This window comes from Cebidichthys violaceus, unplaced genomic scaffold (genome assembly GCF_023349555.1).
Source record: "Cebidichthys violaceus isolate CVI_PGR_0920_01 unplaced genomic scaffold, fCebVio1.0.p SCAF_10, whole genome shotgun sequence".
Taxonomy (NCBI): Eukaryota; Metazoa; Chordata; class Actinopteri; order Perciformes; family Stichaeidae; genus Cebidichthys; species Cebidichthys violaceus.
Window position 1 is genome coordinate 5,635,052 of NW_027176263.1, and position 23,422 is coordinate 5,658,473.

Sequence of the window (23,422 nt, forward strand, 5' to 3'; positions counted from 1 at the left end):
GTCGCTTTGGATAAAAGCGTCTGCTAAATGACTGTAATGTAATGTAATGTTATATTTTATTTCTAGATTCTCATTTTATATAAATATATATAGAATAAGCATTTTTGGAGAAGCCTCAAGACTGTTTCACAGGAAATGTTATACATATGACAAATAAAAAACTTAACTTAACTTTAACTTTAATCTGCAATGTAAGCAGTAATTCTAGCAGTTGAATAAATGTAATGGAGTAAAAAAGAATACGATGTTTCCCTCAAAAATGTAGTGGAGTAGATATATGAACTTCAGAACTGTACTTACTGGAATAAATGTACTTAGTTACTTTCCAGCACTGGATGACAGGAAAACAAAGTACTTCACTTAAACATTCAAGGCATTCCTTACACAACAAAGTAATCTGGTAATGTGTACCAGTGGCTGACTTAATATGGAGCAATTGTTTTGAATAAAACCAACAATGTGACAGCATCAAGAAGGCCAATCCCATGTTTCCCAACATTTGTTCTGACAGGGCAAGGTGGTGCTCCAAAGGAGTGGCAGAGAAAGAGAGACTCCCATAAAAGCACGACTGTACTCTGAATGGTGGACGAGCAGTGCAACTGTGTGCTTGAAGAACCTGAACTGCTGGGTTTGGTCTTTATTTTTGGTTTCAGTAGGTTTGAGTCTGACTCCACGAGCAACCCCTCAAGAGATCTACCACTGAGTGTTTTGAAGACACCTTGATTTAAGGAATCCCTGTTGTAATTTGTTACTTGCCTTTTTCACCACCAAGACATGGTGCTCTGGATTATTTTCCCAATCTCCCTCTCGCTGGTGTCCTTCCTTGGAACATGGACTATGTAAGTTTACCAGAAATTCACACTTTCTTATTTGTCTTTAAACTGGTGAAACTATTAGAACATGTGTTTTTACAAGATCAGCTGTTGTATTCTGCCACTGTCTGTGTGCTGCCATGCAAATGCCAAGTTTAGTCTTCTAAGTAAATAAATCAGTTCATCAGTATTATTCACATCTGAAAGCTGAAAAGCTTGTACTTTAAAGCTGACCATGAAGCTAAGCTAAGTATAAGGTTTCATGACAATGTGAGTCCTGATTAGCACTATTTAACTACTTCATGATTATCAAGATTTGTATTTGAACTGTATATTCCTGGCTAAGGACATTAAGATTCCCGTATTGATAACACTTGGCCTCAAATAGGAAATGATGAGATGGCAGACGTGTGTTTCCCATGCTTTTATTATACTATTTTAACTTTATGTAGGTCTTTGCTGTCTTTGAAAAGCGTATTCGTAAAAGTTCAGAGTCAGAACAGCATGCGACGCTCACCTGCTATTTTGAAACGGCAGTCTTAAAATATGTGATCCGGCTTGTTTCTCTGTCGAAAGGCGAGGACACCAGACTTTCAAGATTTGCCAGTACGCAAACTGATGAATTCCTTCTTGAAACGCAATATGCATATTTTTAAATGTACCAGTATTCATGTTAATAATCATTTAGCTCTGTTAGCTATTAGTGAATACCTATACAGTGAGGTTTTTTTCCTCATTCTGCTTTGTAATCTACCTCCATTTAGAGTTCGTTTTTTTGCCAATTGCAGGAGCTCGTTATTCAGACTGGAGTCAGATGTTCTTTCTTTTTCAGTGTCAGAGAAATATTTGTGATGGTTTATTGATGAATCCGTGTGAGTGGTATAGTGATGAATGAACACCACAAGTTAGATGCTGGTCAAAATGTCAGTGGTGCAATAAAATCATCGGAGCTTGGGGAGCAGTCAACCTCTGTTCTAACTGCGGTCATTTATTGCCACACAAGATTTTGACGAGTTAAAGAATATATATTTAACTTCCCAGAAATCCTCGTAAATTAATATATTCAGAAAAACTAGAAGATTATGCTTTTTGTGTGTTAAATTACAACACATCAATTGATTCTAACACATCAAGAGCCCAAATATTAAAAAGTGTGTCATTATTTTGTTTCATATTTTCAGATATGGCATGGCCTTAGCTAACAATCATGTGTGCTCTCTCAGTGACTGGTGAGTTGTCTCATTATTGTATATAGTTGACCATAATTTTTGGGATGTGACAGAATCTCTATAACCTCATTTGTTTGTTTTCAGGGGGATAAAAAACTACTGCCAAGTGAATCGGACCATTGGTTGTTGCTATGTTCCCACTATAAGGTGAGAATGCACATTTTTATTATCCTTTCCAATATAATCAAATAGGGAGGTGCAATTAATTAAACATAATATGTAATTCCAGCTCAAGTGGAAAAAATGCACCAGAAAATTCACTTTTTACAGCCACGATCAACTCTGGATCCTTTCTGTGTGAGTTGACCTGCTAAACATCTAACACATTACACATGATGTGAGTGATATTTGTTCTAACCACTGTGATCTCCTCTTTAGTTCTGCTGTTCTGTATATTCCACCATGCCCATATTATGGAAAGACACGCTTGTCACTCCATGCTGAGCAAGTTTGCGCTTGTCTTTGGTGTGGTGGCAGCTTTGGGGGCATTCGCAGCTGGAAACTGCAATGTAAGTATTGCACGTCCTGCTGAATGTTTGAATAAGTTTAATTAGCAGCTTTAAATTGCCATCAAAGGGCCCTTATAACCTGTGAGAGAAATTCACCTCACAGAACAGTAAGCAGATTGGGCTTACTATCATAAAATACTAACAATAACGCTGAATAGCTTCGGTTTGCACCTGTGCTGAAACGGCAAACAAAGGTGGGTAATATTTGTTTTACGTCACCTGTAATGATTAATTAGAGCACAAGCAAAATTTGCACAGGCTTCTACAACTCTTCTACAGTTTTTAACACAAGATGGATCGGTTTTTAGTAAACTGTACCATTTTTATTTGACTAATATCAAAAGTGTATTACAGACCTAATATCAACATTTAATTTACTGATGTTAAGTAGACTATTAAACAGGAGGGAATGGGACCAGTTACCATTCACCACCCAAATGCTGAGCCTATGTTTCTCTAATTAAAAAAATAGCAATTTGTCAGGTGACATAGTTGTTTTGTCTCACTCCAACTGCATGGGGTTGTTTCAATCAATAGTACAGACATTCAACAAGCACATCTATCAATGTTTATAACTATATATCTATATATAGTTTTATATATATATATATATATATAAATATATATAACTGTTCATCTATCTGTCTGTCCACCACAGCCAGGTTACCTGTCATTGCCTCACTACCTCGGAGCTGCCCTAAGTTTCATGTGCATCTGCTTCTACACTGTCCTGCTCACTTCGCTGACCGCAAAGTGTGTGCTGACCGGATATGAGAAGATTCTCTACCCATTCCGAATCACCTCCACTGTGGTTCAAACCATTGTCACCATCTGCTGTATCCTTTCATAAATCTTAATTAATTATTTGTATTTTACACAATTCTTCTTGTTGAGGGCAGTTAGGATGAAAGGCGTTCAGTGAGTTGTGACATATCCGCAACAGACTTCAGCAGCGACGCCTGAGTTACACTCTCCAGCTGTTGTATCGCACTAGTACATTCCCTTTGTGCCATATTTGGATCCAGTCTGTTGCTCTTGTTTTCAATGTGGGACAGACCACAACAATCTCTATTACAGAAGTAGATAAGAATCAATGGAATTTTAAGCTACATCAATCTTTCATCATTGTTTTCCTGTAACACTCAGCTTACAGACTGCACAGTGAAACAACATGAGTGCTCCAAACTGGAGTAGGTTAGGGTTGAATGTCAAGCTTAACGGCACCCTGACATTAGTTGGAGATGTTTCTCAAAATTTGGCGATTGAACCTCTAGGCCCCCGGTTCGAAGTGGCTCAAGACAAAATGTAGTGCATTATAAACACTAGCCCAGGGGTGCAATAACATACTGTATTACAGGATGATAACATGCTTCCTTGTATTTTGTATGAAGTATTTAGGCTGTTCCTCAATGCTCCTGAACAGATCTCCACTTGGTTCAGAAGCAATTTACAACGACAGGTTCTTACAAGTGACTAACCACTACTAACTGTTTCATACATCCTTGACCTGAAACCCTTCAGATACTGTTTTGTTTGCCCAGAATGAGTACTATTACGTTCACTTGTCGGCTATATTTGAGTGGATGCTCAGTGCCAACCTGGAGCTGTTTGAGCTCAGCTTTGTCGTGGAGTTTTGGTTCTTCTCGTCCTTCATGCTCTCAAATCTGTTGAGCAGACGAGAGGAAGAAAAGCCTTTGATGATGACAATGTCCTGATATGAGGCTGCCAGGGTCCAGGTGAAGCACATGAGCAATGACGATGGACTGAGTAAGACATCTGAGTAAGACATCTGGAAAGACACCTGCACTGTGACTGGAGGACCAATAATTTTTTTCCATTATTCTGCTATTTATTCTGGATTTAAAGCCATTTATGGATTATGACCACTTTCATTCTACCAGTTTGCCTAAAATTTCATTATTCCTAACTGTAGTTCTTATTTATTGAAACAAGCTTGTACAGCAAATGACCAAACCATACCAGTTGTATTACGCTTTTGTGAAAGCCATGTCGATGCCCTGCCAACAGAACAATTAACCTGATGTGTCTTAATCCTTGTTTATTCGTTTTTGTTACAATTTATCAGATTTTAATATAATCAACAATGAAGATTTCATTTGGTACACTAAATATGACAAAGTCATGAAAATCTCACCGTTTGCTTCACAATAAAATTATTTAATCACATGCGTAGAGCTTTGGCAGTTTAATAAAATCATGAATACTGTAAACAGAAGTTGTTATGCCGTTGCGGTGTATACAATCAGATATGTTCCCTATGACGTCAAAAGATCTGGTTTGGCTGGATGACTGAGTGACAGTCAAACAAAATGGTGAATTCACTGACAGACGTAATAAAAACAAGGAAGTGTCCTTTCCATTACATATTTTTAGGTGTGGTCTGTTTTATGTGCGAGTCAGAGGACAAACTTGAATGAGGATCTCTAAAATCAATTCACCTTTAAAGTAACATAAAGGCCATGAAAATGTACTTTGTTTTTCCAGTGAATGAATACAATATTTCGTCCCAAACTGAAGTTTGCTGGATGTAACTAGCAGCCTAAAGTCTTATTTTTCCACAATTCAGTGCTATACTTCAGACACTGTGAAACCATAAATGTCCACAAAATGAGACAACGTCGATCTGATTTTAATGCAAAGCACTTAACCTTTACTTGAAAGAAGGTAATATACATCCTGGAATTACAGATAATAAAGATACATTATGAGCAAAATCATTTCACAATGAATATCATCTTTCCTTTGCATCAACCAAGAGAGGAGTGCGACATTATCTACAGATTTTATTAGGAAGAAAACAGTGAAAAGCACACCTAATTCTGTCAGCATCTTTACTTTATGGTACACTGTAAAAAATGTCATCTATATGCAGAAGTCCACATTATTGACCTTAATAACAAAAAAGAGAAAAAAAAAAAACAATTTGAAAAAACACAAGTTTCATTGATGTCTTTCAACGAAGTAATTAATCTGCAATGCATACATTATAAATAAATGTAAGGGGAAGAAAAAAAGTTCAAAAACTACTACAAGCAATATTCCACAATTCCAGCATGGCTGAAACAATAAGTGGCCTTAAATCCAAACCCTATACTTTGGAGTGTGACCACAGCTTTTACAAACCTTTAAGATACTGTAGATTATTTAAGCTGGTGTGTCTGAAAGCCAAACTCATGCTTAACACTTCTGGATAAATCAAGTTAAAATTGCCCTTAAAATTTGTTCTGTGAAGGGATAAGTTGCCTACCATCTTAACCTGTGAGGCGAGAAACTGTTTTTGTGAGTGAGAAGTTCAGCATGAGACAAACACAAGGCTGTATAGTCAAGAAAGTTTTGTTTTTTTGCAACTCCAAGCCATTTAGTACTGAAAGAAAAGCTAGGGGAGGTCACTGGTATTAATCACAGAACTCGTCAACTCTAAAAAGGAAATCATTTGTGTTCTCTAGTTAATGTGTGACATTTTTAACCAAATACTCCTTTCGGGTCTCCTTCCTATTTATAACCACGACCCCACTGGTTTCTCACGTTGGGGGAAGCTCCAACTGTACACACTTTAAACAATTCTCTTTTCAATAAAAAGGAAAAGACACTACAGTAGTTGACAACTCAAAAAAAAAAATATTATTGTGATGATGCGGTTTGGTAATTGTTTAAATCTACAGCAAGTTGAAATTGGGGTTGGAGGAGTGTTTCAAACGGAATACATGTTCTTGGTGGTGGATCCGCTCTTGCTGGATGTGTCGTCGTGTGACTGGTAGCCGATCAGGGCTTTGATGGGGATGTTCAGACGCTCTTTATAATTTTGCCTGTGGAAAGACAAGAAGAAGAGCGCTCTGTGAAGACTAATGCAAACCAAGTGTCTCCATCTAGTGACCAGCTACAGTACTTTCCATCACTTGTGCATTATTTCCTCTACAAACGACGTGACTTACCCTATCGTCATGATGGCGTCCCTGTTTTGACAGTTGCTAGTCCAGATGGCTATTTTGTCACCTTTTGGTCTGACGTTGACCACAGCTCCACACACATCTTCACTCGCCTCATCAAACGATTCACCGACTAAACACAAGAGCTGCAAAATACACAAAACACGACATGAATCATACTGTTGTTTCATAAATCCAAACCGTTCAGAAGATAAAGGTTCATCAGTTCATCTAACCGTCTCCATCCAGTAGCGGTCCAGGTCATTGTGTCTCTGTTGCTTATTGAGAGTCATCAGCCATCGACCCCCAAGCTTGTTCCTGTCGTCCTCCCACATCGGCTTGATCCCATCCTGACACACAAAGTCAAAGGTTCAATACTTCTTGGTTTCTTGACATTGTAGCACTTTAGTGAGCCATCTCTGATGCTCAAACAACTCACATTTTTACATGCTGCAAACATCCCACAGGTTGAAAAGGGAAACTGTAAGTCCGTAATAAACAGATTCTATTTTTAATTTTTTTAAAGGCCTTACCTTAAATAAACAATAATCGCAGCCAAAGCCAAGTTTGCTTGGTTGCTGTATGTGGTTGTATAATCTGTAAGAAACATAGAATAGTGTTAAAAGCATTCCAACATGTTGACTTAAGTGATCTGCCATCATTCAGATTGATGGTCCAGTGAAGAAGGGGATACATATTGAGCTCTTTCTACACAAGCACCTCAAGCTACAAATGCAGACAACAGAGGAAAAAGTAAACTTGACAAAGAGTTGATGCACACTCAAGCTGCCTTCATCTGTGTTAGAAATAGTTTAATGAGGGATCATTTATCAAAATTCAATAAATCCCTTCATGTCTCCATGCTTATAAGATAAGGAAGATACCTATTTTCAAAAATACCATTCTTATGAAACTCTTCACTTATACCTATAAATCACAAAATCATAATCACATTACAGGATTAGTAGAAAAAAAACAAACAAACAAAAAAAAACTTACGCCCAAAAGTCTTCCACCGTGTCAAACTTGGAAATGAGACGCAAGTTCTCTGTCCAGCTTTTGCTCTTGTCATTTTTAAAATACCACAGGGCCCATCTGAGAGAGAGGAAAAGACTAGAATTAAAACACTCAGTATTTATAGGACTGTGGAAAAATTACTAAAGTAAAATGACAGAAAATCACAATAATTATTCTCATATAGAAGAACAGAGAAAGCCGGCCATCATCAGCACCACAAGTGCAGCCTTTGTTTGTGACGGGCGCTGTTACTCTTTCATCTATTCCCAGGAGGGAAGGGGCTAGCAGGGGAGGGATGAGGGCAAAGAGAGGACACTACCACATGTACTACTACTACAAAACAGCCATCAAGCCCACCCATGTGTCACAAACATAGATACTACACTTGAACACAAACCACAGCTTGATACTGTACTCATGCCATGTAGCAACTCCACTGACACACATTGTTACACAACACAGGTGTATTATTAGTGGAATTAGAGACGAGACAGCACACAGGCGTGACTCCTCTGGTGAACCCAGCAGTTTGTTTACCCGCCTAAACAAACATGGCCGACAGTAGGTCAAGTCACTGATGGATTTATTAAGGAATCATAATGCATTCAGCCCGTTTCCTTCGGCGTGGGTGGCAGATGGCCAAACACACAAGTAGCTATTAGGTGTAGGCAGTATGACCTAAATTTCACAGTATTTTTGGGCGCTAAATCCAACCTGTACTGCATTATCATTACAATTTACAGGCAAGCCGAGGTCGAGGCAACATGAAAGAAACTAAATTTCAGTAGAAGTTTGAGGGGGACAAGAAGCGCACGCTGTGTTTATATTGTGTTTGTTTACTAGAAAGTTTGTGTGTGTTTTGGGGTGACGAGGGAAACATGGCAGAGTTAGTTTTAAAGAAAACTAAAACTGCACTAATGTGGCATATTTTGAATTTGATGCCAAAAGAAGAAAAGTTGCGTTGAATGGTTGCTGTGAGAAATAAAGACACAATGTCTCAGTTGTCCTCGGGCAGGATGAACTGATCGGGTAGAGACTGCCGCTTCTCTCTCTCTTCTTCTTCTCTAGTGTTTATTCGCGGTTGAAACAACACGTTAGAGGTGCATTACCTCCAATAAGTGGACCGGAGTCGCTAGATTCTCATTCATTGGCTCTCTTAGTCATATTATGATCCACTCAAGAGCGGCTGCTGAGTCTAGTGAGAGACTATGGTCATATTCGGTACACTAGTCTAGTCCGGTATTTGGTTTAATATTAATCCAGTTTGAATAAAATACAATTGGCTGATAGATTGGTATTGAATTTTTTTTTTTAACTCAGTATTTGCTTTAAAATTCTGTATCAGTCGGTCTTTATGTTTCAGAGAGTAACTGTAGGTCAATCTTTAAAACACCAGAGGATTGTTGGCATTTCCTCTAAAAAAACTGCCATTTCCTATCTCTAAAGAAAAGAAAAGCCAAGACTGGAAATAAAATCATGGGAGCATCAGCATTACGGATATTGGTGGTTTGCTATTGTTAGCCCATTTAATAGAATGTATATTAATGCAGAACATTTTCCACAGCAGACTGCAGCTTTTATGAAACCGAATGTGCTTATCCGACCTTCCTGCAACGGTTGGTTTCCCTTCATTTTAGTTACATGTGAAAATGTTGCATGACTTGAAACTTGAAAGCGACCATCATGTCTACTTGTGCTACAGCTCAGCAATAGAGAAGTGCAGCCTGTTCAAAGCCATCTGTAGATTCAATTTCACAACTCTTGTCAAAAATAAAAGCAGACATTAATATTGTTGCATTGTCACTCCTAAATTTCAAGTCTCTGCAAGTTGATGATAATTAAAATGACCAGTATGACACCGCTTTGCTGGTTTGAGTTCACTGAGCTGTTTTTCCTTTAACAAGTAAGGCTACATTTTATTCTTGCTTTGAGGTAAGAAAATGTTTTTGTAATATTTCTGTCAAACCATCACCAGATGTATCCGTCTCACTCAGTCATTCTGCTGCAGCAACAAGACATGTTACAACAACATGCACTCAGTTGCCAGTTTATTAGGTACACCAAGCCAAAACTAATGCAGTCTAAAACAACAGTTTTAAAATAAATCCTACCTTCATGGTGGTTATAAAGATCAGTTTTTGTTGAAGATGTTATGAGAGATGCCTCATCAGTCGGAGGCTGGAGTTTGTGAAGCTGTTGAATTGTGTTGCGTTATACTGACAGATATTTCTATCATTTTGTCTAGACCATCAATCAGGGTAGGCAACATAACAGCAACATCTCTGTATAATGCAGGACTGTATTAGGAAGCATTAGTTTTAGATGGCTGTACTTGAAACTGAGTGTATACTTTTAAGTAACATTTCACAACACACCAGTCTTACAAAATTCTAATTAATTCAACAAGCCTGGGTGTCCTCATAGTGAAGAACCATTGTGAGGAAAGACAGAAGCAACGACATCCAGCCTTCTTACTGAGACGTCCACCATTCAGGGTGTGACAGTGAAAGCATCCGAAGACGATAATCCCACCACAGTTTAAATCAAATCTGTGCGCCTAAAACCAGAACAGCTAAAGTGACAGATGTGAACAACTTTGACCTCCGAAGCTGAACAAGCAGAATGGCCTAGAAGTGACTTACTCAGTCAACTATTCAGCATTTCCTAACCCGACTGTACAATGCTCCTGAATAGGTCGTCACCGCCACAGAACTATGATAACATTTCCAAAAGGACAATAGTGAACAACAATTGCAACACTAACATGCAGAGTAGGAAGCAGAATTATTCATCCTCTGCTTTTGATTTAAATCTCAAAACAGATCATAGAATTTAACTGTAAATTATTTACTATCATAATGATCTTTTCTCCAAAAACCTATAAATACAAAACACAAGTTACAAGGTGTTTAACAGTCAACACACATCCTCAAGAGTCACTATGGAGAAGTAATTTAACTAATTTCTATCATCAAATCCAGCAGTACCCAAACATTGTAAGGAGTAAGTTTAATCACTTTAAGTTGTAACTCCACAGCAGTGACTAACATTCAAAATCAGTAAATACCCTTCCCCCAAAACAACACGAAGACTTGTGCTCGTCAGTGCTATATGCAACCTCTCAAATGTGCAATTAACATGTTGACATGCACTGCAACAAAAAGACTATTAACCTTATGCTAAACCGGGAAAGAAAACAGTACTACCTATTCAGCTTCACTGCCTTTGACTTGCTACAGGGTATACATGGCCTTCTTTTAGACTGAAGAGCCCTCCTCCATGTTGTGTCCATTATTAGTTTCCTTCTAAAAATTAGCCTCAGTCCCGTTATTTATGTTAAAACATATGTTACCGAGCAGATAGGTTACAGTATTTGTTTCAAATTGCCATTAAATCTTCATTGATGTGAAAGCTGCTGTCTGTGTGAGCACATGCACCTTGCGGTTGCAATATCCCATCAAACAGCAGCTGGTTTATTCTCACTTGTTTTGCAAGGGGTGCTTGATATACTGCTCAGGATTCGCAATGACGACTTGGCTGTCAGTTTGTTGTGGTTCTTCAGGTTCAGGTGCTTTCTGTGGAGAGAGAAACACAAACAGCATAAACTTTATTTGAATACAAAAGAATATATTAATTCAAAATATCTCATCCCTGTACGTCTACTGATCACCACCATAAAAGTGCAGAGTTTGTACAGGTTATATGCAAAGCTGAGGTAAGAAGATGTATTTATATTTTACTAAACTTGTGATATGAGGCTGGATAAGGCCTTGAGGTTACAGTTATGTCATAATGCAGCTTAAATCATGTCTTCACCTGATCTAGAAGTAATTATTACATTAAATTACCTCTTTGTCAACCTGTATACCTGGTCCAGCTGAATTAATAACTTGTTATTCGCAAGAACCTTCGTTATTTGAGGTGTTAATTGAAAAATAAATAAATGTTTATACTGTTTCAGTGTATACACTATTCGTAAAATCATCCACCTGGTAGGCCATCACATCCACGTTACAGTTATAGGGTTTTTCCTCAGAGACCATAGCTCTATCACACACACACTATTACATATCTTAAGAAACGTTCATATACACACATAAGGTACTTTCAGTTAGGCAAGTTAACATCGCTAGCATTAGTTTGAGCAGACGTGCTAAGCTAGCTACAAGCTAGATACACACGTGTCAAGATTATCAGACATCTAATCAATAATATCGTGATATGAGTATTTAAAGGTGCTGATGGTTGAATATAATCACCAATATATTGACCCCAATATCGAAGAAGGTTAAAACAAATCATCGATTGTAGTTTGAATGAACGACGTCCAGTCAGTCCCTCCCTGATAACAAAGTCAGGCACTGCCTTTCACATCACATGCTAACAGCTAACAGCTAACGTGAACTGGGATCCACGAGAACTGACACATCTGTGAGGCGAAACACAACAATTCCCCCAATTTAGTATGTGGCGTTTTGAGGAAGCAAGCTTTAATAACAAAGTCGTTGGATTCGGTGAAGATGTGGCTAGTCCTTCCATGCACATTGGTCGATTTTTTTCATCTATCTCTTGTCTCTCTTACCGGCTCGGATGTCGCCATCTTGACTGTAGAAATGTTCTGCTCGTTCAGCGCTTCTGCGTCACACTCCAGCCACTCACTCAACTACGGAAGCCGCCGAAGTACAGTTCACCCGCGAAATGAAATGACACACATCAAGCTCAATATATATATTTTACATCTAGATTAATGTAGAATGAATCTAGAATGTAGAATTAAAACATGAAAGTAGGCCCAGAATCACAGGGTTAAACACAATAATTGATGACATGGGATTGTTCTTGGCTCTTAAAATCCACCATCTGTACATAACTATATGAGAGGCCCAAGATGCGTACAAGGGGCCCATATTACTGTTTGTATATGAGCAGCCTCACTGCACCTATTAACGAAGGTGACTGGAACAAGGTGTGGGGGCTTGATCTGGTTTCCAATGTCACAATCAATGTACCGGTTCCTGGAAGAGGAACCTAGTGTTTTATTTGGGTAAGATTGTCGTGGCGAATGAAAGCCAACAGCCCATCCTGGTGTAATGTAAACTCAAGGCTGGTATGACAGTACATGTGATCCCTAATCTTGATCCTGAATCCTCACTATGACTGTTTTGTTCCTCATTATTAACCTTTCAAGGAATTTACCAAAAAGAGTAAGGTGATAACTCTCTTAGATTATTCGGATTGTGTCCATGGTGTCATCGCTTCAACGTCACCACTCCAAGTGTAGCTAAATACAATTTTAAGTATTCAAGTCTAGACAGCCCAGAACTGTGTGTGAAGAAAACCACTGTGTCACTCCCTCACTATTTATTATAGTTTACTTTATAATATAATTATAATTGTTATATATTATATAATTGTTACATCCTTATAATCATAATTTTTTTGCCATCATTAAAAGGAAACTATACTGTGCGTACATTTTACAGTGAAAATCTAGACACTCAACCTACTTCTTTGTCAATGTAATTATAAAATCAAAAGTTTCAGCTGTCAGTCAGTGGTGGAAAGTAACTAAGTACTTCTACTCAAGAACTGTGCTTTCAGATATTTGTACTTTACTTGAGCTTTTCCATTTGCTGCTACTTAAGTATACCTACAGTCTATCATGTATACAATATCATTTAGCAGCTATTATTGCACTTATACTCAACTACATATATTTGTTAATTATATTTACCAATTACTTCACAGATTCAGATTACTAATACAAAATATAAGCAAAGTAATTATGATAAATTAAGATAAGACTTTATTGATGGAAATTCACTAACTACTCAGCAGTATAAAGAAATCCAATAATATGTTTAGTGGTCCATTCAGCATTGGGACTTCAAGTACATTTTGATGCTTATACTTATGTACTTATGCACTAAAGACTGCATGACTTCTACTTTTAAAAGAATATTTTTACACTGATATTACTACTTCTACAGAAGTGAAAGATCTGTGTACTTCTTGCACCGCTGCTTTCATTCAGTCACTACAGACTGCCTTTTTAATGCCACAGCGATGCCTTCATTCTTGTTATCTAACGTAAAAAACACACCAATAAGTTACGAGCTGTGTGCTACACAGATGTTAAAAGTGGGGAAACGAGAGCGCTGGTATTGGAGCAATACTTGATACCTTGAGTTGAAGAATCAGAATCAGCATCAGTTGAGAAAAAGTTGGATGGATGCAACTAACAATTCTTGTCAAACTACAATTATGTAAAAAGACAGAATTGTGAAACTGCTTCTAAAAAGAAAACATTGATTGATTCAGTATGATAGAGGGAATTAAGCTTGGAATTAATCTATAATATAAATATAGACAAAACACTTCTCCATTTTTTTCCACCACTTATTTGTCAATATGATTGGGTTGTGTGGTAACAGTAATATTTATGATTCAGATTATATTTAGATAACTTAACTCCTAAAACACTCGTGTGTTTGTTGAAAATATTAAATTAGCCATCGCAGCAGATAAAGATTTTCTCACATTATCAATGTTATTTGAGCAAAAAACTAAAATCATATCACCAGTTTTGGAGACAAACTGTAAAAAAACAATTGGTGATTCATCCCCACACATTAAGAGGACAACTCTATATTACTAAAGTGAAATTCCACAGTGGTGAGTCACACAGAGTGCAAGTGTGGGAAATTTAGAGAGAAAAAAGAAAAAGGCTTTTTGAATAAGAACTAACTCATAAAATAAGCTGTGTGTTCTTGCTAAAAACAGATCAGCTTGAACAAATAAGGACAGAGGAAATCATGTTCAGGTCCAAAATATAAATATGACTTTATTTCACAATCCCAAAAAGAGATTAGCCATCCACATAAGTAATGCTAAATTTAGTCTCTCCTCAAGTCTAAACTGGATATACTTTGAGCAACATACAGTAATTCAGTTTCAAAATAAGCAAGATCATCCATTGTCTAAACACCATTAACAGTACAGTAAAAACAATATGGTTCACATACATATTTACACATTTTCAACAAATAAAAGTTTTTATTTTTTTATTTTTGAATGCTGGTGCTAGTTCTTAGTTCCTCGTCGATAAAAAGACTTTCATTGTGGACTGAGTACGTCCCCCAAAGTAAATCAAAAGACTTTTTTTTACAACTTTAACTTTGTCATGTCATGTGTTCAAAAATGTTCTTTATAAATCAAGTGACTTAAAAACGGTTTACATTCATTTCACTTTGTGAGCATGATGTGCGTTTTGATAATTGTTACACAGTTTGGTTATCCGTGGAAGACATTTTTTAAAACTCGAGATGGACATCTGCACAATAATTTGCTTTTTACTGGTACTTGAAAAACATCATGATCAATGGTGGGAGATACCAAAGCATCTCATTCTGTCAGCCAGCAATTATCCACAGAAATGATAAAACTACCTTTGCACTGAAGCATATACCAGATCAGTGTGCATTGTATAAAAGCACCATGCCATCACTGTACAGTATATAACCCAGTCAAGTCAATGCATGTACCTTGACATCTTGTCCTATTAGCACCAAAAGGAAGTCAAAGTGTGTGAAAGACCAAAATGTTTCTCACAGGAAACATTATACCACCAGTGTTAGTGTGAATATCAGTGATGTCGGTTGTGCTGAAATCTCATTGATGAGTTCTTGAAATAAAGAGCCTCTCTTTCATGGGTAATAAAAAATAAAGATCCTGATTCACCAGGAGCACCAACCTCCTTATTGAGACCCTGTAAATAAAAAGCTTTAATCTGTAAACAAAGTGTTCACAAGAGTCGAGCACCTGAAATCGTCTTCGGCAATTGTCTGAGTGGGATCTGATGTTTGAGTGGTTTTTCAACAAAAGCAGAGAGGAGGATATAGAAGAAATTGTTTGATTACTCAGCATCGGCTGACACAGTTTTGTATTCAAATCCAGAGTATGGACATAAAAACTGGTAATATTCTGTTGACATATGTGACACTTTGTAATTTCTGGGAAAGACGGAGGTCTTATTAGCACCATCAACATTTTTTTAAATCCTATAATCACACTTGTGCCCTATGAAAGAATTTCTGAATTCCTTTTCCAGAAGGTGAACATAAGTTAAGTGCCAAAAATTATAAGCACTTCATTGTTGTAGCATTTCATGATTCCTCATTATGTTACATTTTGAATTCTATTAGATATGAATGCCATTTTCAATCAAATAAATGCGGAAATACTGTAAAAATAAAAATGGGTTCATGCTAAACTGTCATATACTGTATATCTCTATCTGTACATACATAATCAGGCCTACGGATTGGGAGATTTTTCAAGTTAAGTTTAGGAAAATAAAAAAAGTGCTTCTTACTGTAATATGCCATACATATCTGTGGATAAAAGACAAACCACCAGGACATAGAGAAATAAAAAAACAAACAAAAAAAACAAGTGTGTTTCTTTCATCGGCTGCCAACAGAAGTCAGAGGCAGTAGAAGAAAAAGCACAATGCTACATGTGACAATCTGTAGTAAATATATGCACAATATTAGTCTTGCTTTCTACATTATGTGATGTAATGATGTTTAACAGAGATGTTACAGTAAGAATGGCACCAACGTAAAAGCCAATGAGATTCATCTTATGAAAAGCGAACTATTGGCTGAAATAAAGAGAACAATCCTACTGTACAACATAAATTCTGAGCGTCAACACATAATGCAGGTTATCATAGAAATCTTGCAGTAAACAGGCTTACACCAGGAATTAAATAGAAATCGTTATGATAAGAATAAATAATCACCTTTTTTGCTCTTAATCATGTATATAAAACCAGATTAAAAACATTTTAAAAAATGCTTCAAAGCACCATCTTTTTACAATAAAAACACAGAAACTCACAGTTAAAAAGCCAACACAACTTTGATCTTCCTCATCACTTTGAAGGCAGAGATGAAGAAGGGCAACGTCAACAAACAGATTTTAGAAAAGCACAACGAAAACGATGTAAAAATGAGAGTAGCAGTTTGAAGTTGATTGAGGTAAGGCAGAAGCACAGGGTGTAGGAGATTAATCTCTCTCTGTGTGTTTGTGTGTGTAAAACATGTTGACTAAGTCCAGCGATTGTAGGGGCCCGTCACCTGGGTAAGAGCATAAGGGGACGCGGTGACGACACCATCCCTCTGGAGAGTCCACGCTTGACGTGTGGGGACATTCATGATCCTCCTCGTCTCCTCCGCCCCCTCCCCCGTTTCTCCCTGTAGCTCTCCACCTCCAGCTCCGTTGCCGTTGTTCCCCACACATTTGCTCAGGCAGTCCTCCATCCTTAATCTCTCAGCCTCCTCCTCCCGTTCCCGTTCCCGCTTGGCCATTTTGGCGTCCCACATAGCCATCCCGTGGCCTGGTTCATTTAGAGACTTGTGCTGGTAGAAGACCAGGGAGATGCGGGTGGGGTGGCTGCGGTTTGGCCTGAGGATAGGGGTGGTGGCGTGGAGCTCCCGCCGTGCACACTCTATCAGGATGGAACCATGTGATGGGGCCACGGCGACTCCGCCTATGTTACGGTCAAGGAAGTTGTGCTCGCTGTCTGACCACACCTCTTCCTGTTTAAGTTCCTCTGGTTCAAGCGGGGGAGTTTGAGGGGGAAGGGGGAGAGATGAGAGCGAAGGAAGGCCATGACCCCTGACCTCTGCCGCGACATCTTCTGCAGCCCTGTGGAGTCCGTTGAGCCTGCTGAAGAGGCCCTCAGAGGTAGGTCTGGGGGAGAAGGAGGAGTGAGGAGGAGCACTCCCACTGGGGGAGGGTCTGAGCAGAGGAGAGCAGTGCACCTCGTTGGGTTCAGTTTTAAAAGTATGGGGGTAGTCACCAAGGGCATTATGTGGAGGTATACGAACACTCTGGTCACCAGATGTTGGAGAATAACCATTCATGCCGTCACTCATTGTCTTATAATTAAGAGCTGAGCCATTCTGTCCAAACTGGAGGCCAGGCAGGCCGTGGTGGTTGGGGGAGATGACCCGCTTCTGTGGGGTGACCTCTGCACCCAGAGTGGGGTAGCTGCTGGTGCTCTGGTTGTAAGTGCTGGGTTGATTCCCCTGAGGTGGGTACCGTCCAACGCTGGCAGGTCTGGGTGGTAGTCTGTATGAGCTGTAGAAGCCCTGTGGCTCTGTTTTGGCATAGAAAACACACATATTTTTAAAACACTGATGACAACAAGAATCATTTATGCTTTCTGACCTCAACGTATTACTGATTATAATAGATTAACAACAGGACAAGAGACTTGGATTTACTACCTTTTTTGGGGGTTTCACTTTTCACTTTCCCAGGAGTGAGAGGAGTCAAACCAAGCTTCTTCTCCAGTTTCTCTGCTTGAGCCTTCAGACGAGCTTCTTGCCTTATCTTCCGGGCTGATTTAACTGGCTCAGCCAGTAGACGCACCTAACAGATAGAAAAAAAATCAATGGTTTAAAACATGATACATGTTTTAATGTTGTTAAACATCAACTTTTGCAACAGAGGACTCAGACCACAGATGGTGCAGTCAGAATGAAAAGAAAAACAACATAAAAATAATGAATAATAGCTGCTCCCTGCTCACTCACCTCTCGGGGAAAAGCAGACAGAACTTGCAGAGCACCACTTCGGATTTTGTCCCACTGACCGTCAACGTGACCAAACTCATCCCTCTGAGAGATCCTGTAAAGTGGCAGAACGTGGAGCTGCTCATCTTCTGGTATGTTACGCACTGCACGGTTATCTTCCTTGGTTAAAGTGCAAACCTGAAAAAGGACAAAGACAAAAGGCAAGTTGTTCAACGTAACAGTAGGCCGATCAATACCTTAAGAGATGGACACATGAAATACATAAAGCATGGCGTCATACTTGTAGCTTGCTTACCACAGTGCTGCCGTTATTCATGTTGTGAGTGTCCTTGTGAGCGTGGGCACAGAAATCCACACAGGCTGTAACCCCAGAAAAAGGACGTCCCTCCCTCATACCCAGCCGGCAGTCACCCCCTGCCGCCTCATTTTCCACCTATTAGAGGTGAAAAGACAAGACATGAGAACAACTTGGTTTGTGTGATTTGAAAACAATAAGAGGACAATTAACATAATTTATATTGGAACTACAGTAATAGTAGCCCAAGACAGCTATGGATCATCAGGTAAGTGTGGCAGCTGTTTAATGTTCCAGACCTGGTTTTGGAAGGCCTCAGGAGCCAGTCTTTTGTAGAGTGGTGCGAGGTCAGTGGCAAGATTCTGAAGGTTGCTCTCTATCTTCTCCTCCTATAAGTAATGGACAGATTTAACAGTTTTGGGGTGAACATCTGATTAAAAAAATATACAGGTGAGATTGTCATAGCCAACATAAGCCACTAGGCTGAATTCTGTCTTTATCCCAGATAAATAGCTAGCACACTGAGATTACACACAACATTTCCTCTCACATCACTATAACAACAATGGAAACAAATAGAAGAGATTGTAATAGATGATCTCCTCTATGATTTTTTGAAGATGACCACTCCCTCACCTCCTCCCGGTAGTCTCCATGCAGGCGGAACTTGCGGGGCACTTTGCTGCGGGCAAACTTACAGCCATTGAAGTACATACTCCAGGAGCATCCAAAGGAAAATGAAGCTCCGCATGTGTCTTGGTCCAGGCCCTGGCATGCACACGTACGACTGCGAAGATGGAGTGGCGGGACGAAAATAAAGAAACGAACAAAGTTGGGAGGAAAAATCATCATTGCAAAACAAAGGAAGAAGCACTCACTCTTCATTGAGGGCACAGCGACGGCTGGTGGGGGAGCCGTGTTTAAAGAGGGTCTGTGTGAGCTCCTGGTAGAGATTGTCTGCCACCGGTCGAGGGATTCCCTCCCACGCCAAAATGAGGATCACCAACACAGCAGTGTCACAGTGGTGCCCTGGCCTCCGGCGGACCAAACACAGCAGCTTCTCCTGTTCACTGCCGCGCCGGATCACCTGTCAGATGATTGTCACACAGAAAACAAACAGATGAACGTTAGCACTGTAACACAGCAAAAACAAGCATTGTTTATACAATATCACAAAATGATACCTTCAGGGTAAAGGGTTCGAAGCACTGTGAATGACCTGCCAAACTACAAGACTGCGCTTCACGAGAATAGTTTAAAGATTGTAAATCTTAGGTGGAAGCCTTGACATTTCTGTTGAGGGATGTTATTGGAAAATATGTGTTGGTTTTTAAGGTTTTGGTAAGGGTAAGAATCTGGGAGTGACTTCCATCTCTACCCCTATGGTGGGATCCACAAGAACACTTCAATATACAGAAGACATATTCAGGACATTTAGGGTGAACTACCATGAACACCAGCTACCTACCCATTTAGCTATCGGACACCCCTGGGAGCTCTTTCCTTCTTTCCCAGTGTAAACAACAACTTCTACCCTTACTGCATTTCCTTTGGCACCATATCTGTAACACACAAAAGAGAAACTATACGTTTATAACTATAAGCTCTATTGATCACAGAGCACATACCAGTAACAACACATCTTTTAACATTACATTGCTACCCATACCTGAGGGCAACTGACAATACATACATCCATTTGATAAAATTACTGACAAAAAATACATTTATCATTGAAAAGCTCAATGACTGCAGAATGACACTCAGTTTTGTGCGGCTGCAGATAGACTGCGATGAACCTCAAGATGTTTTAAAGAGGCTGTCATCTTGTCTCAGCTCAAAGGGTTTCCTGTTTCAACATGTTGAGTGTGTCTGAGAAAGAGGGTGTTTCCTTTTATTGACAGACTCTTTGGCTGTGACTCCACCCCATTCCACCGAGCCTGAGGTTGACTAGTAGTCTCTCCGCATATTTGGTAGAAAACACACCCACATATACATACACGGTGTAAACAGAGTGGAAGTAGTCACTCTACCTGTTCTCCATCAGCTCCCTCACTGCAGGAACACTAGGTCCTGCCCCAAGGTGGGTATAGTAAGGGCCTTCCTCCTTTTCAATGATCTGGTCTGTGGGGGAAAAAAGGAACATCAATTGGATATCATAGCAACTTTACAGAGTATAGGAATGTACTTCAAAAACTGATGTGATGCTGGTATATTTTGGATTAAAAACTGATGTTCTTGATAAATTAGTCAGATTACCGTAAATGTCATATACACAGTAAATGTAGCTGGATCTCAGTTCAGGGCTTAACAAAGCATCCCAAAGCCTCCTCCAAATATGGCAGAGAAAAGTGGCCTCCTTTTGCTTGATTGGGCCTTGAATTAGGACACAGCTTGTGTGTGTGTATGTATGTGTGTGTGTGTGTGTATGTGTGTGTGTGTGTGTGTGTTTGCATCAGACAGAGAGAAACAGAAAATATCAGTGTGAGGACTTCCACGCTGGATTTAGTTACAATGTGGATAATAGCCAATGTGATACCAATGCAGACACTACACACCTAAAAAATCGTAGGTAGCACCAACTCACCCACACATTGACAGGATGGAAGATCAGCCAGTTTTTTGGAAGGCGTGTTGAGCAAGTTCTTGGTCGGGGTATCCAGAAAACTCATAGGAGACTCCAGAAAGCTGTTGACGCTGTTCTTGGATGGAGTTGATTCTGCAGAGTGGCCCAGATCCCCATCAGTAGCTGTGGACAGCACAGTGACAGGTCCTGTTCTTTCCAGCTTGTAGTAGCCCTGCTGGCTTGGAGGAGGGGACTGATGACCCCCTGAGAAGCCATTAGCCAGGCTGTGGTGACCAGTGGTGTGGCTGAGGAAAGTGGTATTAGCTAGGTTGGTTTTAGGATCAGCACCGTGCTGCAGCCCACCACAGGGCTGCGCTACCTGAGTTAACAAATGCCTGTCATACTCCTGCCCTGGTCCTGCAGCATGGCCATTGCATGGATTGTGTTGGTGGAGTAGACCATTCGAAAGGGACCATGGAGGGTGTTCTTGACCGAGAGTGTGGTTGATCCTTGTTAGGGTGTTGTAGTTCTGAGTCTGCGGCCCTAAGAGGGCGGCACTGTGTGCGTTGCTGTGATGGATGAGTTGTCGCCTTTCCTCCTGAGCCTCAGCCAAGTATCTCTTCAGGTCAATTTGAGCTTGAGGCAGAAACAGGTTCCTCTTGTGGTGAAGGCCTGATTTCCCCTGAAGTTGAACCTTCTGGCCTCTGTTCCTGTTGGCCGTCTCTCCATTTGGTGTGCGTTTTGAGAGGGGGGTCCTGCAGTTGATTCCCTCATTGGGTCCATCACTTTTCTTCTTCCTGGGCTTTGCGGGCGTAGCCCTTGTTTTTTTCACGGGGGGCTTTTTCTGACTGGGTGGTAGCTGGGAGTTGTAGTTGTATTTGATGGCCGACACAGGTGTTCCTTTTGGAGGGTTGTTCTCTGACCGCTGGCTGTGTCGAGACTGGATGATGAAGGCCAGGTCTGCCAGCTGAGCTGCCACCTCCTCCTCCTCTCTGTTTCTCCTCGCTTTACCAACAACCCTGTCTCTGTCCTCCCCAAACAAGCGCTCATGATCTTTACTGAACTTCACGTCACTGGGATATTTATAGCTGCATCCCGACTTGATGACATGAGAACTTAAGCCCGGCTCTGTCCTCCTGCAGGGTGCTTTATCACTGTTTGAGCTGGCTTCTAAGAGGTCCTGCAGAGACAGCTTCGTGTTAGAGCTTGACCCCTGGGAGCGCTGGATGACGTTCCCTTGTCTGGCCACAGGGGGGCGTATGACTGACGTCTGGTGCTGTGGTGAGCTGATGACTGAGACTTTGTTGTAGCGGATGGTTGCTGTGGGTTTGGCTTCTTGCAGGCTTGTATTTGTATTGGAAGTTGAAAATGGGGCAGCAGTAGAAATGGGATGTTCACACTTACTTTCAACTTTAATGGACCCTGGGGTGCTTTGAGGTATAGCTGCCAGTTGAGTCAAGGCCTCAATAGCAATAGCCTGATCAAAACTAAGATTTCTTCTCTCTGCCAAGGACTGCACGCTTGGTTGCAAAACACTTGGAGGAGGTTCATTTTTGATAAGCTGGGGAGTTCTTTGCAGGCTAACAGGAGTGCTTTTCTGACACGAGTCATTTTTTAAGTCCTCAGGCTCTTTTTTGACAAAGTACAAATCTGGCGGCTCTGTTTTGATGGAGCACAGAATGGAAGCACGTGAGCTGAAAAGTTTCTCCTCCAGTCCCTTCCTCTCTGTGACAGAGAGACACACCACGGCGGCCAGCGTGGACAACGGGTCTTCGCAGACCTCATCTTCATCACTCAGCTGTGTGGTGGCCTGTTCAGTGATCCACATCCATGGCTCCTCCAGTTTGATCTTCTTCAGTGGAACTGACATGTCGTCCGGAGGAGTCTTGGGCCCATTCTCAGGGCAGTCTTTAGGGATTGCAGCGATTATACTCCTTTGAGGCTCTGATGCAATTGTTGTCCTTTTACATGCAGACTTCAGATCAGAGTGTGACCCAGTGGTCGTATTAGCACCGTTAGGTTTTGTTAGGTTCTCAGCAGAACCATTCTGAAAAGTCACAGAAGAGCATACGTGTTGGTGAAGTGCAATGCTGGTCACCTCCAGCCCGATCTCTCTTTTAACAAGTGCCGGCCGTCCGCCTTGGTCCAAGGCCAGGTTGTGGGTGAGCGAGTGGGTAATTGTGGGAGCTTGTGTGTGAGGTATGTGGCCTTCTTCCCCCTCATCTTCCTCCACTGCCGTGTGGGTGTCATCCATCTGCGCTTTGCCTTTGCCATTTACCGACCCACTTTCGGGAACCACCTGAGACACAGAAACAGAGAGAAAGAGAGGAACAAGAGGAGAGAAGTGACTCAACAAGCTCTGGCAGTATACAGTGATTCGGCTTGTTCCAAACAGTCACGGCTAACAGCACAACAGATTGCCTCCCAGCATGGCATGAGC

The 23,422-nt window shown here is 40.4% G+C and overlaps 3 protein-coding genes across 4 annotated transcripts in view; 1 reads left to right on the forward strand and 2 right to left on the reverse strand.

The window, feature by feature from the left end:
- Nucleotides 1–687: 687 nt before the first annotated feature.
- Nucleotides 688–4,739, forward strand: si:dkey-228d14.5 (uncharacterized protein LOC796266 homolog). The gene is made up of 7 exons (XM_068722331.1): nucleotides 688–839; nucleotides 1,994–2,041; nucleotides 2,126–2,188; nucleotides 2,271–2,338; nucleotides 2,420–2,550; nucleotides 3,209–3,386; nucleotides 4,072–4,739. The coding sequence occupies exons 1-7, from the start codon at nucleotides 775–777 to the stop codon at nucleotides 4,263–4,265; spliced, it is 747 nt and encodes a 248-aa protein (XP_068578432.1). The 5' UTR covers nucleotides 688–774; the 3' UTR covers nucleotides 4,266–4,739.
- Nucleotides 4,740–5,399: 660 nt separating this feature from the next.
- eif4e1c (eukaryotic translation initiation factor 4E family member 1c) lies at nucleotides 5,400–12,135 on the reverse strand. The gene is made up of 7 exons (XM_068722343.1): nucleotides 12,097–12,135; nucleotides 10,998–11,089; nucleotides 7,497–7,592; nucleotides 7,031–7,094; nucleotides 6,734–6,847; nucleotides 6,504–6,643; nucleotides 5,400–6,377 (listed from the first exon to the last, which is right to left on the reverse strand). Exons 1-7 carry the CDS (start codon nucleotides 12,112–12,114, stop codon nucleotides 6,263–6,265), a joined length of 639 nt encoding a protein of 212 aa, XP_068578444.1. The 5' UTR covers nucleotides 12,115–12,135; the 3' UTR covers nucleotides 5,400–6,262.
- A 2,197-nt stretch (nucleotides 12,136–14,332) lies between these two features.
- The window catches only part of tet1 (tet methylcytosine dioxygenase 1), a 28,809-nt gene continuing 19,719 nt past the window's right edge, over nucleotides 14,333–23,422 (reverse strand). For both annotated transcript variants that reach the window (XM_068722191.1, XM_068722199.1), the window contains 10 exons: nucleotides 21,004–23,281; nucleotides 20,450–20,540; nucleotides 19,885–19,978; nucleotides 19,295–19,503; nucleotides 19,053–19,203; nucleotides 18,716–18,805; nucleotides 18,417–18,554; nucleotides 18,122–18,298; nucleotides 17,813–17,957; nucleotides 14,333–17,682 (listed from right to left, as the gene is read on the reverse strand). In XM_068722191.1, the coding sequence (XP_068578292.1) occupies nucleotides 16,628–17,682; nucleotides 17,813–17,957; nucleotides 18,122–18,298; nucleotides 18,417–18,554; nucleotides 18,716–18,805; nucleotides 19,053–19,203; nucleotides 19,295–19,503; nucleotides 19,885–19,978; nucleotides 20,450–20,540; nucleotides 21,004–23,281 (4,428 nt within the window). In that variant the 3' untranslated portion in view covers nucleotides 14,333–16,627. The remainder of the gene's footprint in view (nucleotides 17,683–17,812; nucleotides 17,958–18,121; nucleotides 18,299–18,416; nucleotides 18,555–18,715; nucleotides 18,806–19,052; nucleotides 19,204–19,294; nucleotides 19,504–19,884; nucleotides 19,979–20,449; nucleotides 20,541–21,003; nucleotides 23,282–23,422) is intronic.

Excerpts from the sequence above, each read along its gene's own strand:
- si:dkey-228d14.5 (XM_068722331.1), top strand. The coding sequence starts at position 775 with ATGGTGCTCTGGATTATTTTCCCAATCTCCCTCTCGCTGGTGTCCTTC. Across the intron at positions 2,042-2,125 it reads GTGTGCTCTCTCAGTGACTG|GGGGATAAAAAACTACTGCC; the intron begins GTGAGTTGTCTC and ends GTTTGTTTTCAG. Across the intron at positions 2,551-3,208 it reads TCGCAGCTGGAAACTGCAAT|CCAGGTTACCTGTCATTGCC; the intron begins GTAAGTATTGCA and ends TGTCCACCACAG.
- eif4e1c (XM_068722343.1), bottom strand. Across the intron at positions 7,095-7,496 it reads ACGGTGGAAGACTTTTGGGC|ATTATACAACCACATACAGC; the intron begins GTAAGTTTTTTT and ends TGTTTCTTACAG. Across the intron at positions 6,848-7,030 it reads GCGATTATTGTTTATTTAAG|GATGGGATCAAGCCGATGTG; the intron begins GTAAGGCCTTTA and ends TTTGTGTGTCAG.